Source organism: Leptonychotes weddellii, chromosome 8, assembly GCF_054177405.1.
Source record: "Leptonychotes weddellii isolate Sample4059 chromosome 8, ASM5417740v2, whole genome shotgun sequence".
Taxonomy (NCBI): domain Eukaryota; kingdom Metazoa; phylum Chordata; class Mammalia; order Carnivora; family Phocidae; genus Leptonychotes; species Leptonychotes weddellii.
This window is the reverse complement of record NC_138376.1, coordinates 91,086,028-91,104,470: the sequence shown is the minus strand read 5'-3', so window position 1 is coordinate 91,104,470 and position 18,443 is coordinate 91,086,028. Positions and strand designations below refer to the sequence as shown.

The 18,443-nt window shown below is 41.3% G+C and overlaps 1 protein-coding gene across 1 annotated transcript in view; it reads left to right on the top strand.

Moving 5' to 3' along the window:
* Positions 1 to 4,447: 4,447 nt before the first annotated feature.
* Positions 4,448 to 18,443, top strand: part of MAN1A1 (mannosidase alpha class 1A member 1) — a 151,227-nt gene continuing 137,231 nt past the window's right edge. The window contains exons 1-2 of the mRNA XM_081829371.1: positions 4,448 to 5,314; positions 13,338 to 13,426. Of these exons, the coding sequence (XP_081685497.1) occupies positions 4,694 to 5,314; positions 13,338 to 13,426 (710 nt within the window). The 5' untranslated portion in view covers positions 4,448 to 4,693. The remainder of the gene's footprint in view (positions 5,315 to 13,337; positions 13,427 to 18,443) is intronic.

The following is an 18,443-nucleotide window of genomic DNA, read 5'->3' as shown; positions in this document are numbered from 1 at the left end:
CATAATACCCTCCAGTTCCATCCACGTCATTGCAAATGGCAAGATCTCATTCCTTTTGATGGCTGCATAATATTCCATTGTATATATATACCACATCTTCTTTATCCAGTCATCTGTCGATGGACATCTTGGCTCTTTCCACAGTTTGGCTATTGTGGACATTGCTGCTATAAACATCGGGGTGCACGTACCCCTTCGGTTTTTTTTAAATAAAGGCCAAAACCTATTCTGACCTAAAATTTGAAGACAAGTAGAAAATCAGCAACAGGAAAATTTTTTTTTTTTAAAGATTTTATTTATTTATCTGAGAGAGAATGGGAGACAGAAAGCATGAGAGGGGGAGGATCAGAGGGAGAAGCAGACTCCCCGCCGAGCAGGGAGCCCGATACGGGACTCGATCCCGGGACTCCAGGATCATGACCTGAGCCGAAGGCAGTCGCTTAACCGACTGAGCCACCCAGGCGCCCAGCAACAGGAAAATTTTATCAGAAATCTAATGTGTTGGACAATTTCAATGGTTAACTGTTACACATGTATGTTAAGTGTATTTCTTTTGTTGTATTACTTTTTTATACTTTTTAAATCAAAGAAAAATTCTCAAAGGGATTCTTCCATAAACTTCTACCTAGTACCTTCTAGAAACTTCCTATTAAGAAATATTTTTGCAGTTTAATTTTTTGGGACTTACAACTTTATAAAATATTCATTCACCATAGTTTTTATAAAAACATTGTCCCTCCCCCAACCCTGTTTATAATTATTACTATATTTAATTTTTGGCATGTTAATATAAAAAATAAATGTACCCTTTGTTAAACATTTTAAAAGCACAGAAATCCAAGCAGTCAAATAACTTGGGGATTTCTTTGCACCTTGGGGGGAATATCTCTAACCAGAACCAACTTTAAAAAAATTACTTGATTCTAAAGATTTTATCTTGAAACACAAAAATTTACAAATTATGAAAAAAAGATACAGAGATATAAGCATTGGAAAAGGAAAAAGTAAGAATTAGGTTTGTAGGCAAACTTGCAAAAGGTACAAGGAAATCATACTTCAGGACTAGCTGGCCAAATCAGAACACACAGCAAGTATTTAAACAGAAAAAACCACACAGAATTACTAAGGTTGCTAAATTTGCATTAGACTATTCATAATGAAGAAACAGCAACTTTGTCACAATCATTGTATCCACAGAGATCATGACATATCTTCAGGTAGATGTGGTGGGTGAGTATGGATTTATGGGACAGGGTCAAGGTTTTATTATTTGGGGACCAGAACCATCACCTGTATTTTTGCTTTATCTCAAGTTATAAAACATTGTTTTTCCAGCTGTGGAATGAGAAGTGCTTATGGTATTGAAATCGGGGCAAAGTGTCAGATTTTGCTTCAACAAAATACAATTTCTAATTTATTGACCATCCAGTATTCTTCCTTTACCATGAATATACAGGACTTTGTGTGGTTATTTTAAAAGTTTTTACATGGTTAATTTAGTTGATATGTCCCTTCAAATACCTTCTCTCTGATTTTTTTTTTAATTGCTATAGCCCAAATATGAGCACTCCCACATATTTCTCATCCTACCTAACACAGACTGGCCCCATTTAAAACATATCCTATAATCAATCACCCATGCTATTTTCCTGTTTAACAAATCATTAAAGCTAGGCTTCACTCATAATAAATCTCTGTTTTATAAGAAATACAGGTATTAATAAAGTAATCTTAAAGTAACCTTCATAAAGGGGAACAGAAATAAACAGAGCCATCATTTTAAAAGCTGTAAACACAATATAGATAAATCAAATTTAAAGCTTTTAGGAAAAAAAATCATCTTTAAGACCATATGCTAAATTTTGAATATTTCCACTATAGGCGATGAGTTAAATGTCCAAACTGGTTTGGTATCAAAATTAAAGAGCGCCAGAAGTAGAATTGGTCTACAACCCCCTTTTATTACCATTTTAACATACACTTAAAAGTAGTTTGTATTGCCTTTCTGGAATACTTAGTATACTATTTTTAAATTAAAGTTTCTAAATATTTTTGTGGCTATAAGAGATAATTCCATTCCTAAAACATAATAATTAAGATAATAAATCGTTTGGGGAAAAGATCATAAAGGGATTAGCTTTTAGGGTATTAACCCTAATTATTACCTATCCATGAGGTAACTGAATTTTAAAGCTGTTGAAAATAAGCAGTATTATTTCACACTGATTCAAACTTTTCAGCCTATCCACAACTTGCAAATGTAGTTTGAAATAAAAATTACTATTCTATCATTTAATTAAAAAAAAATGTTGTTTTCTTTTTCAGTCCTTCTAAACTTTGTTACCCTGCTTGGACATGCTGCACTCTTCTGGGCATAGAATTTCATAGCAATTATGAGAATAACCAAGCCATAAGGTCAGTTTTATCAAACAATTTCCCATTAACAGAAACGTTGGAGGTATAACTCATGTTAACACAAAACAAATATACAATAAATAATGATGGTTTAAATGAACAGTTAAATGAAAACTGTAATAAGGATTTCTGATTTAATTTTGTGTTTTCTCATACAGTCTGCATCTGAAACAACTGTACTGTAGGCATCTTGCTGTAAACTGCCAGCTCTTTGTTTTATAAATGGCAAGCCAAAACAGAGCGAAAATCACGTTTCCAGAGAAGGGGGAGGAATTGGCTAAGGCTGCTACAAACTGCTTTCAGAAATGAGAAGTCAGTAGTCAACTTTTTCCCCTCTGATAACCGTTTTTTTTGTTTTTTTGTTTTTTTTTTTCAGAGCAACAGGGAAATTGCAAACACATTTTGGAAAATAATGCTGTCTTGAAAACAATCTCTATTGGACCAAGTCCTTACTTCCCTGGAAGTAATCACATCCAACACTTAATTTCAACACAGTGTTCAAATTTATTACTTGAAGCTATGGCATAAAACTGTCTTCCCTATTTTATTTTATTTTTTTTTAAAGATTTTATTTATTTATTTGACAGAGAGACAGCGAGAGCAGGAACACAAGCAGGGGGAGTGGGAGAGGGAGAAGCAGGCTTCCTGCCGAGAAGGGAGCCCGATGTGGGACTCGATCACAGGACCCTGGGATCATGACCTGAGCCGAAGGCAGACGCTTAACGACTGAGCCACCCAGGCGCCCAAAACTGTCTTCTTTAAATGGAAAATTTGACCAACTTCTATGAGATAAATGAATTTTGAAAGTGGGAGTGGGTGGGGGAGGTATGTAACTTTTTTTCTTCAAGTGGGTGGAGAAAGGATGCAGACGAAGAAGCATCCTAAGCAACCACAAAACGATGAGTATCTCAGGGCGTAAAAGGATGTTAGACCAGAGAGCTCAAATGCTCTCGGATCACAGCTTCTCTACGGGGGACTTTTGGTTTGACTGCTACCAGGCACCGGGGGAATCCCCGTCTTGGGTAAAAAGAGGGAACTGGAGAAAAAGACACGTTCAGAACGACCCAGCATCGGACGATTCTCAGCGAGACCTGTCCTTCGCGGGACCCCTCGGAGCGGGCCTCGCACGGCCTGGGGGGCGGGTCCCAGGGGGCGGCAGGGAGGTCCTGCGTCAGTCCCGGCGCCTCCCGGGCCACTCAAGGCCAACGAGCCCCTGCGACCCGGACCCGCGGACCGCGCAGGATACACTCCCGACCCCGAACCCAGCCCGCTTCCTCGCGCCCTTTGCCTCCGGCTCGGGTCTAGGCGGCCACCCCGCTGCCGCTCCCGCCGGCCTCGCGCCTCCCAGACCGGCGACCTCCCCGCCCCCGGCCGGGCCCCCGCGAGGTTGCGCTTCCCGTAAACTCCCCGCCCCGCGCGGCCCCCTCCCCGCCTCGGCCCCGCCCCCGCGGGTCCCTGGGCGGTGCGTGATTGGCCCGGCCGCGCCATCACTCTCCGGACGCGTCACCGCCCTCGTTTCCGAATGCCAGGAGACCGGCAGTGGTATTAGTGCTCGCGGGGCCGCGGTGGAGGGCACCGTGCAGCCCTGCTCGCTCCTACTCGCCCGCGGGTCGGCGCGCTAGCCCAGACGAGCGGCGAGCAGGGCTGCGGGGCGGCCGGGCTGCACGCTCAGCCGCCGCCTGGGAAGCCGTGGCAGCTAGTCCCAGCTCCGAGATGGGGAGCTGGCGAAGTTGACTAGCCCCCCGACCCGCGCTGCGTCCCTCCTGCCCCAGAGGTGCGCTGCCCTCTCCAAGAGGTGCCCGCACGCGGCCCTGCTCCAAGTGTGCGCAGGACACCCAGTCCCCCCGGGACCAGAAAACTTCTCCCCAAGTCCAAAGAGTGAGCTCCGAGGGCGGTGCCCGGAGCCAGACTCCCGACTCCGCGCTGGGGGAGCTGTCCCGGCGGCTCGAACGGCCGTCGGAGGGCGGAGACCCGCTGGTAACTTTATCACCATCATCGTAATTACTACATTTTACTGTTTCTCTCCCCGCAGGGGCTGCGGCCAGCGGTCTGTCGCGCGTGCTTGTTTGCCAAAGGAGCTGCCCCTGGGAGAAGACCCACAGAAGAGTTGTTTCCCCAGGGCATACCTGCAGCCCAGCCCAGGGGCTCGGGCGGCCTGGATGCGCAGGACCCAACCCCGCAGCCGCTGACGCCGGGCGGCGGCGAAGTTTGGCTGCTGAGCGGCGCGGCGCAGGGCCACTGGACAGCGGGCACCCCAGCGGCCGCGGCGGCTGGAGGGATGCCGGTGGGGGGCCTGTTGCCGCTCTTCAGCAGCCCGGCGGGCGGCGGCCTGGGCGGCGGCCTGGGCGGGGGGCTCAGCGGCGGCGGCAGCGGCGGCAGGAAGGGATCCGGCCCCGCCGCCTTCCGCCTGACAGAGAAGTTCGTGCTGCTGCTGGTGTTCAGCGCCTTCATCACGCTCTGCTTCGGGGCGATCTTCTTCCTGCCGGACTCCTCCAAGCTGCTCAGCGGGGTCCTGTTCCACTCCAGCCCCGCCCTGCAGTCGGCCGCCGACCATAAGCCCGGGCCCGGGGCGCGCGCCGAGGACGCAGCAGATGGGCGAGCCAGGCGCGGCGAGGAGGGCGCGCCCGGGGACCCGGCGGCCGCCCTGGAGGACAACTTGGCCAGGATCCGCGAAAACCACGAGCGGGCTCTCAGGGAAGCCAAGGAGACCCTGCAGAAGCTGCCCGAGGAGATCCAAAGAGACATCCTGCTGGAGAAGGAGAAGGTGGCCCAGGACCAGCTGCGTGACAAGGCGGTGTTCAGGAGGCTGCCCCCGGTGGACTTCGTGCCCCCAATCGGGGCGGTTGGCCGAGAGCCGGCCGACGCTGCCATCCGCGACAAGAGGGCAAAGATCAAAGAGGTGAGTGCACCGTACTGGAAACCCCTCCTGCCTGGCAGCGTTTTTTGGGGAGAAAAAGACAAACCTTTGAAACTCTTACGACTGTACATTACAGTGTAAGGGGACAGAGAGCTTTTCAGCTTCCACCAGGTGCAATGTCAAAGGCTCTTTAGTTTTCCTTTTTTTACTATCACAGTAGATGTGGCCAATTAAGATCTGAGGTTGAATCCCGTTGCTTTTAATTTGCGTGCTCTGGTAAGCATAAACCACGTGAGGTAGGTATTAAATACATGGGCAGGTGAGGTGGTGTGCAAACCTCCTGTCTCATGGGCCTCCTCACGGGTAATCGTCCCTGCCTGAGAACATTGACAGTGAAGGTCCCAAACAGCCCCCTATTGAGGCTTGGACGTGGCTCGAAATGAAGGTTGAACGTAAACGCAAAGCATTGCTCATGCAGGATAAAAAGGTTCTAACAGCAAGCCAGCACTTCCTGGCCTTCAGTCATGTGGCCTTATGCTGCCAGGTGGCATCCTATGTGTACTTATAGATTATAAAGGTGAAACTTGAGAACTTTCTATCATAGGGGGCACACTGTTGTTTATTTACATTTTAAAAAATGAAAAATTTAAAAAGCCAGCCAATTGTCTCTTGTATTTCTGGTGTAGTGAAAAAGAGTATTTTATGCGATGCAACAGGTTTGCCTCCACAGCAACACAAAAATGACAAACTTAATCCAAGACAAACATGGACTTTGATAAGTCTTTCATAATTTATTTCTTGTAATTTTCAGTTAGCACTTGTAGCATATGGCCACTTAACTGGCTTAAAGCTGAGGGGGACCTTTAAAGTCATTTAAGACTGTCAATTTAAAGATGAAATTTGAGGACCCCAAAGCCCCAGAATTAGTTAGTGACCAAGTTAGGACTTGAAGCCAGGGCTTCTCCTGGTCACCTTTCACCAGTCAGTAGGCTCTTTGTGGACGTGCTTCCTTCCACAGCTACTCTCCTGTGTGAAACTATACCAGCCTGAATTTTAACACAATCCAAGAGCTGGAGGAACCATATTAAAAGCATTTCATCCCAAATCTTGATTCAGATTTCTAAAATGTGTTATAAGTGGAAGTAATATTTTGGCACTCAAAAAATGTCAGAGCCTCTGTGAAAATAAATTTTATGTTTTGACATTGGGTAGGTAATCAGGAAAGGAAGCGGCCTCATTCTCCCATTTTCAGAGAGTAAACAATTTTGAGTTGGTGAAGAGGTATTTAGCTTGAGTACCTACAGAATGGAGGCAGCTTGATTGTTACAGGATTTGTGACTTTAGTATAAAACCAGATGAATTTGGTTTAGCTGTAATTGAGCAAGTTAAAGTAGATTTGGGACCCTTTCAGTTTACCCTAGGCACAAAGAGGGTGCCTTCATCCTTCTGTGCAGATAGCTTCCTTCAAGCCCATCAGCCTTTCTGCTTTGGGACCCTTCTTCAGGCATAGAACCTCCCAGACTTGGAGGAATAGATTTTATGTCCCTGGACAACTTCTCTCTAGCAGATTGCCTTCTCCATGAAATCCTGTCAGGGATACCAAACCAGGAAAGTGGATAAAAAGCTCTATTTCTCACCAATTTCCCTCATCTCTTCATCTCCCATCCTCCTTAAAAATATCCAAACAAAATCATAGGTAAATTAACCGTAAATCTATATGCTTATGTTTCCCTTAAGTTTAAAACAGTGTAATACACACATTTCTTGCCTCTAAATTCCTATGAGCTGCCAGTTAGTGCAGATCACAGTTGTCCAAGGAAATGATTTTAAATACTAAAGATGCATGGATGTTGAAAAGCTATCCGTACCAACCAATAGTGATTAAAAGTGCATCAAGAGCAAAAGCAGTGGGAATTGAGGACAGCATATTAACAGTATGCCTATCTGCCCCTACTGGATCCATGTTATCTGTCTCTCTAAATCAAAAGGTCTTAATTAGCCATGTAAAGAAAATTTACATAGCCTTCTGTATCTGTGTGGTGCTAACGTCTTAGCACTTAGATGTTTTGAAACTGCCCAGTCTTGCATAAAGTGGTGGAAGTAATGTGTTCTTTAAAATTCCGTGTTGCCATGAGAACCCAAAAAAGCTAGCATAATTAGCTTCAGTATTTAGGCAAAAGCTAATGGGAAGAAATGGATTATGGTTTTTCATCAGATTAGTTCAGGCAGATGCGTTCCTTTGTAAACCAAAAAAAAAAAATGCTATTCTAAAACTGTGCTGAAAATGTTCAGTTTTAGAAAGGAAAGAGTGGTTACCTATTGTAAATAGAGCACTGCGCTTTAACTTCACACTTTTATATTCAGTTTCTGGTACCACCGTGGACTTTTTGTCATGGACCAGTAGATCTTTGTCTTGGTTTTGATCTTTGTTGTCCCTGTATTTTCTAGTTCTCTTTATATACTTAGGCTCTCTCAGGTGTTAGTACACCTGAATGTATTAACAGTTTTATAGCTAAAATTTAGAAAGTATAGGCAAGTCTAATATGTTGAGAGCTTAGACTATAATTTCTGAGCCAAACATTTAATTTGTAAACTTAAAGGCAGCTAATACTATTTTTATAATGCCAACACAATTGTGTTACTGGTACTTTGGTAAATTTTTAACAAATTTGTGCCTAGAGGAGACAGTCATAATTTCAAATAGGATATTACCTAGCTCCCTTCACAAAAAGCCATTATATGCTTTCCAGTACTAATTTGATGGATGGTAAAACTTTGATGTAATACTTAAAATTGAAATCAAGATGCTCCCCCGCCCCATGAAAACTTTGTAAAAAATCAACTCTGGAATTTCCCTGAATTTTATGATACATAGAATATATTTTCATGAGTTTGATCTTTTTAAAATTGTATTCAAGTTATCCTTAGTTTTAAAAAGCAGTGTTAAAATAATGAAGGACCAAAGTTAAAATAACACCATGGAATTTTTAAACGAATAGTCTAGTTCCTCTTCTACCTTAACCCTTTTTTAAAAATCAGGAAGCTTTTTCTCTTTCTTTCTTTTCTTTTTTTGTTTTGTTTTGTTTTGTTTTGTTTTGAGCCTGTACAAAGAACTTGTACAGTCCTTTAGGATTAGAGCCATAATCCTAATTTAGAGGATGAATAATTTTGGTTTTCATCTCCTGGAATTATGGGGAGTCCTTGAGTAATAGGGGCTGAAGACATCTTCTCAGAGGGGATTCCTCCCTTCTCAAACTGGAGTCTCCACCAACCTAAATGGGGTAGGAGTGAAGGGTCTGACACTCGGCTTGGGGTCTCTCAGACAAGGCTTTAGGATTGGTCAGCCATGGCAGTCACAGTTGTCTATAGGTTTCTCAAAGCATTCTTTAGTTTTTTATTCCAGACCTACTGATATGATCGTAAGTTTAAAGAAAATGTTCATATTGATGGCTAATGGTTAAAATGTATTTTTATGCCTTACACACTAGCCTTATGTTGTTCTTGAGTCTATCATTTATGTTAACTTTTGATGATTAACCCTTTTATTAAAGATCAGATGTAGGAATAATCTACCCAGACAGACTAATACTTTTATTTTGAAGACTTAACTTTCCAATTTATCTGTATGGGTAGTTCTGATGTGGAAAATGATATTTGCAAAATAATAAAAGCCAGAATTTGAAGACCTGACTCCAGAGGAACTTCAATACCCTTGAGTTACCCTGCCTGTTCTGCTCACCCTACTCTGAAACATACCTGACATTGACTAGAGGCAAAGGCAAGATTCCCCCACTCTTAGGTTTTTCCCCAGAGCAGGTAGGTCATAGAGTATTTGTAAAAATTTTTTCTCTTTAATAGGTAAATGAATAAATGACGATTTCAGCAGTGTAAGTGGTAGAGTAGATCCTGACTGTTGAACTTTAATACATGAAAGCAAGAAAAAATTGTTAATGGATGATCAATTACGTTCAGTTTAATTTTCTGTAGCTATTGATAATTTGAGAGGAATATTCTGTCTTCCTCTTACCAGGTAACTTAAGATTCATAGGCCTTAGAACCTAGTTAAGGTGTGAAAAGTGGTTAAAAAAATGCATTTTTGAGTCAATGCTTCTGTATTTTTTAGGTGAGCTGATCAAATAAACCATCCTGAGAAATTTATCTTGGTATTTCACATGTATAGTAAGTGCCTTTGTATGAAATCTGAGTTTGTTGGAATTCAGTGGGAAACTTATATATTTATATTGAATTATTCCATAAGCTGTGGTAGTACAAATTCTTCAATAAAGAGAGTTTCAAGCATGTGTCTTAAGGTCAGAAGGGAGGAATACCTACAGATCAGTGTGAGTGATGAGAGATAAATATACATGGGTAGATCAGAACTGCACTGGAACCTGCATATAGCCCATAGTCCAATAGAGAACTTGTGACCTTTTAAGTTCTTCATAACCTACAAAACCATAAAAATGTGTGTGTTTGTCAAAGATGAGTATCGATTGATCAAAATAGGACCATCCACCCCATGGATTCCAGAGATACTATGAAATGCCTCTCCCCTAACCAGATAAAAGAGTAATAGAGAAACCAATATTTGGTAGTTTAAGGAAGAGAATTATTTCTTTGGGAAAATTAAGTCATGACTTTTCCTTTTTTTTAAAAGTAAACATATGCTCTAAGTCATATTGTTCTGTATGAGTCCTTAGAGATAGCTCAGCTTGTTCATTTTACAGTAGATGCAACTGAGACAGAGATTATTCCGGAAATCAGATTAGAGTTGAGGATGGAAGCCGGATCCTTGGTGAGTGTTGCTCACTGTCTTAACATGGCTTGCCTCCTAAATAAAATGCCACAGAAGTATATAAATGGACTGGCCATATTCATCATTTGCAGACTCTAATGTAGAATGAGTACAAAACACAATTCTGCAGTATTATAAATTTGACCTTGTATTAGTTAAGTTACATTAACTATAGTCATTTTTTAAATCTTATTAGTGGCATGATTTAGAAGACCTCTTCTTTTTAAAGCCACCCAGGAAAAGTTTGATATGACATTTTTTTCTGTTGATAAACAGATCTCGGCAGGAAGCAGAGGCATTTGTAATCATTCAGTTGGACATTTTTTACAAAGAGAGGTGGGGAAACGAAAAGAAGAGAGACAAGAAGAGGGGCAGCTTAGAGGAGTGTGATGGCATGGGGGAGCTACTTCAAACTATAAGTGTGCATACTCTTTTGACATTGCCTGATGTGTAACAGAAGAATTGACAGCTAGCCTGAAGGACTATGTTTTTTAAAAAGTAAACATACATTTAAAAATTACAACAATCTATGGGCTCTTTATTGTAGGAGCACAGTTCTCTTTGCCCAAGTAGGTCCTAGAGAGTCTCTGGATACCCTTGCCTGTTCCTGCTCCGTCCACTTGCAGCACTAGGGTGGGGATGAGAAGGGCTGGTCTGGAGGCAGATGGCCAGGACCTGAATCCCTTCCATTGAGTGACCTTAAGCAAGTTGCGATTGAATCTTTCAGAGCTTCGGTTTTCTCATTTGTAAAATGAAGACAAAAATGGGCACCCATTTCATTGGATCAGAAGGTTTAAATGTGATCATCCACACAGCAAGCACTTAGAATGGTATCAGGCATGTTGCAAATGTATGATAAATGCTACTTGCTATTATTACTGCTACTAGTTGTTCCCTAAAGCCATCAATCTAAGATTACTTTGTTTCATAATGTTTGGTAAATCAGGAAGTGGATAACGAAGTTTCAAAAGGTTACCAAAAACAGTTCAAGTTTGGTGCTTAAAAGGATACATTTCCAGTTCATCACGATGATCTTTCCAGACGGCTATGATTTTATTGTGTTACTGTCAACTCTGATTTTCTCAGATTCCTTCCAAATTCCAAAAAAACTCTAGGTATCTTTAAAACGATATACTTCTTCAGCTTCTGTATTTCAAGTATTTGAGAAAGAATTCGTCTCTTTCTCACAGTCAGATGCGCCCGTTCCTGAAGTGGCTCCTTCTCAGAGTAATCACAGCGCTTGAGTTACCTCCTTAGGCATTGAAACTGTTCCCCAAAATAGAAAGAGAAATTGGGGAAAGTGCATTTGAACCAGTTTTATCTTTGGAGGAATGTTTTTAAGAAGTGAGAAGAAAATTACTTCAGACTTGACAGAAATTTACTTAATTATGATCAGTGCTATAGTCAGAGCTCAGTCTATCATCTAATAATCAAAATTCAGGTAAATCAGTTGTACTTTGTAACTCAGAGTTTGCCCTTCCTTGAGAGCCACAAATTGAGATTGGTTAGGGTTTCGGGCCCAGAAAGACCTCTGAGATCCTGAAGCCCAGTCCTAATTTTCCAGGTGAGAGCCAGGGCCCGGTGAGCCATGACTTCCTGAGATTCCCCCAACGCACTAACGTCAGAGCTGGGAACTGCCTCTTAGCCTGAAGGCCGCACTCTGCCTGTGATTTCTTGACTCTAATGAGAACCTATGTTTTGGTGGCTGGCTGGCCTGCCCTCCCCCCCCACCCCCCCACCTCTTCAGCCCTGAATGGCAGGCCAGCAGTGAGAAGCCCCACTGAGACCATCCTAGAGGGAGAGGAACATCTTTGCTTGAGAAAGCAATGCTGGTTAATTCCTTGGCTCTGGAGAAGGGGCAGCCCTGCCCTACCCGCCCTGGGTCCTGATAAAGACTTCTGTGATCATTAGATGCTTGAAAGAAAACCAAATGAGATTAAGGCTTAAGAGCATTTAAAAGGCACAGCCCTCCTTTCTGTCTTGAATACTCTGGCAGTTGCTTTAGGTACATTAGAGTCCAGCAGTCCTGCAGATAATCCAGAACAGAGATAATAAAATTAAAAAGCCCACCATCCCTTGTATTCGCTTGTCTTTTGTAACTAGAATGCCTCCTTCACTTCCTTTTTTCCGTCAGTCCTTTGTCTCCCTGGTTATTAAGCTTATCAAAGGCTCAGTCCCCGAACTGCCCCACTGCGTTCTCATCACTCTTGCTCTATATCCTTTCCTTTAGTGACACGCCGACCTTAATATAGTAACTTCCATTTGCACGTCTTCATGCTTTTGTATGTGGGTCTCCCACTGGACTGTCCTGTCCCCAGTCCTTCCTGTGAGGGTGCTCGGTGGGAGAGGAAGCATGGAAGAGAGGGATGAGAACCTGAGGAAGGTCGCCAGCTTCTGCTGCTGGTAACAGCACACCACGCCCATGAAGAGCCTCTTTGCCACTGCGCAGTGGGGATGCCTGTTTGCTGAGGCTAGGGGTTATGAGGACAGGGTGTGGCCGTGGGGCATGGACACAGACCTGTGAATGACTGTGGGGGAGAGTGAGTTCAGGCCAGGCAAAGACCGTGAGCTACTGCTGGAAACTATCTACCCAACCCTTACTCACTGAACGATCTTTTCAAAGTCCTCCGAGGAGCACTTGATCCTTCTGAGGGACCAGAGGGCCCATGGATAGGCGGTGAGGGCTTATGGTCCATGCTGGGGGTGGCCAAGTCCAGCTTCAGTCCAGCTTCCCTGAACTGATGTTTGGGCATGATTGCCTGACCCTAGTTCCCCTTTCACAAGAATCTGTGCTGGAGCTGCTACAAGGGTGTGTTTCCCCGCTGGATCTCTATCAGGGCATAAGGCAAAAGGACAGCCCTGTAGAATGATTAAGGAAGCACAGGGGTGTGTTCCTAGTCGCAAAATCTCATTCCCAGCTGCCTGAAATTTCACCATCAGTGCCTCCCTTTTGTTGATGTATTGCTTCTTCTTTTTTTTAAATTTTATTATGTTATGTTAATCACCATACATTACATCATTAGTTTTTGGTGTAGTGTTCCATGATTCATTGTTTGCATATAACACCCAGTGCTCCATTCAATATGTGCCCTCTTTAATACCCATCACCAGGCTAACCCCTCCCCCACCCCCCTCCCCTCTAGAACCCTCAGTTTGTTTCTCAGAGTCCATAGTCTCTCATGGTTCATCTCCCCCTCTGATTTCCCCCCCTTCATTTTTCCCTTCCTACTATCCTTTTTTTTTTTAACATAAATGTATTATTTGTTTCAGATGTATTGCTTCTTAAAGGCTGCTGTTAAAAGTATATCACTCAAGTTACCCAGCAGAAATTATCATCCTTTGAGGTTTGTCTTAGCAAGGTGAGAATAGGTTTGTAGAAGAAGGAAGTGTCTTTCATTGTCTTATTTCATTGCAAACCAATGCTGGCTTAGGAAAAACCATTTTGAAAGTACACAGGAATAGAAAAAAGAAAAATGTATCCTTCACATTCCTATCACTTAGTCACAAGTAATACCAACACTACTTCACCCCAACAAATAGGGGTTCCCCCCCCCAACGTTATAACCACACTATATAAACGTGTTTTTTCATTTTCTTTTGAAGTGTCATTTTATGATAGCATAATATATGAAATAGAAGCATCATAGTTTATTTAACCATTCCCTTGGACCTGCACATTTAGGTTATTTCCAGTTTTTTGTTTTCATAAAAATATGCTGAGATAAACACCTTTGTCCATTAGGTTTCCATCTTATTTTTCATTGCCCTGACCCCCATAAGTAGGATTTCCCCTTAAATTCCTGAAAGAGGAAATGAATGGGTCAAAGGATCATAGTACATTTTGAGGGATTACTTTCCAGAAACAATTTATACTTTCACTTGTAATACAGTGAATGTAGTCTGTTGAATCTTTGTAAATTTCATAGGTGATGAAACAGTATCTTGTATATTTAATTTGCTTTTCTTTGAGCAACATTTTCTTCTGTGTTGGCTGACTAGTTGCATTTCCTCATTGTGAGTTGGATAGAACAAGGAAGTTATTAAAGGGGCAGGATTTGGGGAAAAGGCAAAGCATGGAAACTTAAGGAGGGGGGTGTCCATTGGAGAGGGTGGATCTAACAAGCTGGCTGGTGGGACACGGGCTCCCAAAAGAGGCAAGGGCCAGGAAGGTGATAGACAGCATTTTATTTAAAAAAAAAAAACTTACAACAAAATTTGCTTCTTCCCTGGGTTGGTCACTTAGGATAAAAAGTACTCTTTATTGATGGGAGTACTTACCAAGCACCTTGGAATAGTCCACTTTTCCTCAGCTAAGACCCAGACAGCTCCCGTCAGCTCATATTCGTTATTAGGTTATAGTTGGGCTTTGGCATCAGATATTTGAGGAAAGTATTGGCCTCTCTGAAGATCTGGGGAAGGTGGGAGGGATCCTTCTTTTTTTTTTAGAATTCATCAGGATGGTTTCCTAATATTTTAAGTTTATAGTTGAAGATCAAAAATAGTCCAAATAGAATTTCAGAAGTGATTTTAGGGATGCCAGAAAATGGCAAGTCGTAGAAAGCTGAATTCTTACAGAGGGAAGATTACATTATATGTCATATGTTAGAGGCCTTTAGTGTTTTAAATATAAATATGCATTTTGTTTAAGGAATCTTGAGAATAAAAGAAAAGCATGATTTGTTTATGAGTTTGGGCTTTTTTTTTTTTTTGCTACTCCTTCAAATAATGTGTTTTTAGTCATGCATTTTTAAGATAGTAAGGAGTTGCACACTTCAGAATGTATTTTTATTCTGACCTTGGTAATTCATAAAAGTCTGCCAAACACCAGAACTGTTTAAATTTGGCTTTGAGACTGCATTAACATGGTGAATAATGATTGACATAAATGTACTATATTATTTTTATAAATTGTGGCTTGAAATGATAGTAATTTTAGAATATTTAGGATGCTGTTCTCTGAGACATGTTATTTTTGTAGTCAACTAGCAGTGTCGAATGTTATAATGTATCTAGTCAACTACAGGTTTTCATCTCATAATTAGAAATGCTTCAACAGTCCATACTGTGTTTTCAGGAGTTATTTGCCCAAGTCAGCAATTTTATAAGGCATTCTTATTAAGTGTACAAGGAACTTTATGTAGTAATTGGCGTGTATTTAATACATTGTGTACATTTACTCATATTAAGCATTTTGGTTAGTCTTCATTATTTATGCCTCCTAGGGGTTACTTAGCTTAGAATGTGTGATGAAGAACTCAGTAGCTTAAAAACAACACTACCAACAACAAAAAAAGTCGGATGGGTTGGGCAATTTGAGGAGCATAAAAAATGAAGATGATTTATTAACTACCGCGTTAAGCTGTTTTAGCAGTTAGGGTGAATAAAAATACTATCTATTAAGTGTTCTATCAGTAATAAGATAAAGCCATAGCACAGGTTAGAAGTATTTGTTTTCTCTCCCTCCAAGAGTACAGAATCTTTGTGACGTTGGCTCTTCATAGTCCTGCATCTCTTCCAGGACTACCATCTTGAGAACGAGATAAAGAGCTTCCCCCTCATGCACCCAATGGGTCAGCTAACCCTGGGCCTTGCCCATAATAGGACTCAGTAAATATTTGTTGAATAAATGTGCTTATTTAAGCAAACATACCAAGAGGAGTTATTCAGGTTAAGTGTGACACACATAACCCCACTTTATATAATCACAGAATCCAAAAATGGTGTCCACCCATCTTTGCAGCCCCTTCTATGTATCCTCATAGGCTACAAGCCATTGTCTTTTGAGGGAAAGGTTGATACTTTATAACAGTCAAAAGTCATTCAGAACCAGATCTAGTGAATAAAGATCAATCAACATAGGAAACACCTTTTCCTGTTTTAAAGGTGTTTTCACAATGATTTATAAAATGAAAAACTGTATTCATTTTCTTGTATGACTCATAAACTGGCTGTGCAGGTTGTTCATAAAAAATTTTTGGGGAAGATATAACATTGCTGAAATAAATGTAGATACTTGTGATATTCCTTTGAAAGTCAACACTTAATTGAATATAAAAGTTTGTTTTGTTTAAAAGTTAGCCTGCTTTATATTTACACTTGGTATTTTGTTTTTCAGGTATGTGATTTTGAAATTAGGTAGAGTCCTCATTCATTTCTGTTCATTATTATCTAGAGTTGTGGACTACATTTAATAAGAGCTGTCATTTTTCTTAGGTTTCAATTTTATACATGAGACACCTAATTAAGGTTGGTTTGGGTCTCCCCCTGCCCTCCCCGGGAAATATTTTTGAGACAATGATGTTTTTATAAGTAATATTTACAGTACCACACAGAAATGAAAAGTAATAGGTTAGGGGTTATTTTCCACTAGAGAAATTAGGATTTAATAAAAATTTTCTCTGTAAGAAGGAGTGATATTTTGGGAAAGAACCTTGGTCTTCTGTTTCCCAATTAAGTATTTTGTAGCTCCTGAAAAGGGCTTTCTTGTATAAATAATTGCATGGTAGAAGCTCTGTGAATTTTATGAACTTGTAAATGGTCCCTTTTCCAGTTCATTCTGTAGTTCACTATTGGATTAGTTTTCCTAAAATATCACTTCTTTCAAATCACCTATCTCTCAAGTACACTTATGGAGTAGGGATTCAAACTTCAGCCAGCTTCAGAATCCCTTGGAGGGCAAGTTAACGCACCCAGATTGCTGGGCACTGCCCCCAGAGTTTCTGACTCAGGAGATCTGGGTGGGCCCCATTAACATGTTCCCGGGTGACTGATACGTCTGGTCCAGTGACTAGAGTGTGAAAAACATTGCTCTAGAATGAAGTGTCCATTCCTTAGGCTGACACTCATGGTCTTCTGTAAATCTGCCTCAGTTTGCTTCTTGAGTCATAGCTCCTAAATAAGGAGGGACTTTAGCTTTAGTTAAACTAAACTAAACTGCTTGAACTAAACTTGCATAGATACCATCTCCAAAACACAACTAATTAAGGGCTTTGCCTTGTTTAGTTTATTCCTCTCAGTCGGAAGTCCTCTTACTTGCTCAGCATCCATGTCCTCCATGAAACCCTTTCTCACATTCCCAACATTTACTGATCTCTCTCCGTTTTCCAAATTTCCATGGCATTTGTTATTTCTGGCTTTGCCCTGTGGGTTGCTAATTTCATGGGCATATATGTTATCTTCCAACTAGATGTTAGACCCCTTAAGTGTGGAGACACCTTTTTCTATACCATAGGTTCACAGCCCAGAATGTAACGATGGAAGGCAATTTGTCTTAAATGTAACCAAATTGAGAAACGATTTAAGTATATCACCAAAATTCTAGTCTGACTGTGAGGCACTGTAACAGAGTACAAACCATATGAACGTCCCTTTCCATACCTGTGAAATGGGGCTAACGTTTCTCTTTGTGCACAGTCATTGTGAGAATTGAAGTAGGAAATGTATGTGAATCTCTCAGCATAATGCCTGGCACATAGCATTCATTATTCAATAAATAGTATTTATTTATCAGTAACTAGGGATTGTTTAGAGTAATAAGCTCGGCCTTTTGTTGAGAAAGGGGTTGTCAGTAAGTAACTGGGTTTGAGAAGTCATTTCCAGGAAAGAAAAGGAAGCCTGGGCTGCAATACAAGCTTGTGTTTTCTGCTGTTACCTCCCTACTCAGTTGTTGTTGCCAAAATTCCTGCTTCCTGTGGCAGGAAAGTAAGCATTCTTTTGCCTCCTTTCAGTTGTTATCTCATAGAAGTGATGTTCATCCTTGAGAAGACCATAGAGAGCGTGACCATTCATCAGTGTCCAGTTCCCTCTGGCTTCCTGGCCTGGTGCGTCACCCGGCACTCAGACTGGGGGAGAGGGAAAAAAGGAGAAGAATGAAATCTGGAGAAATACCTTAAGGGCATGGAAAGAAATATTCTGTGAGCCGAAAGGCTGAAAATGTTTCATTCAGAGATAGCTACATGTATAAATTTAGCTCAATAATTAGGCATATGGTGCTTTCATTTAGAAAGTATCTACACCCTTTGTGATAAATCCGTTGATTATTAGAACTGCTGCAGCTTTAACTACGTCTGCAGCAGAGACTCCTAGTGCATTTAAAACAAGAATTGAAGAGTGAAATGGAAAAACGGAATTAATAATTTGTTCTTGGTTGGTTTTAATCTGGTCTTTATTAACTTTGTAGTTTATGCCTGGAGGATTAGATTTGGAAACAGAACATCAACTAATGTTCTAAAAGTTTACTTCCTTTAATTGGAACATCATATTCTTAAAGACTTTCTGAAGAACATTTTGGCTGAATTTAGTTTTAAGTTCTTATGATTCAACCTAAAATAATAGAAAGCTTTGACCTATGATATTATTTTTTTTTGAGTTTTTTTT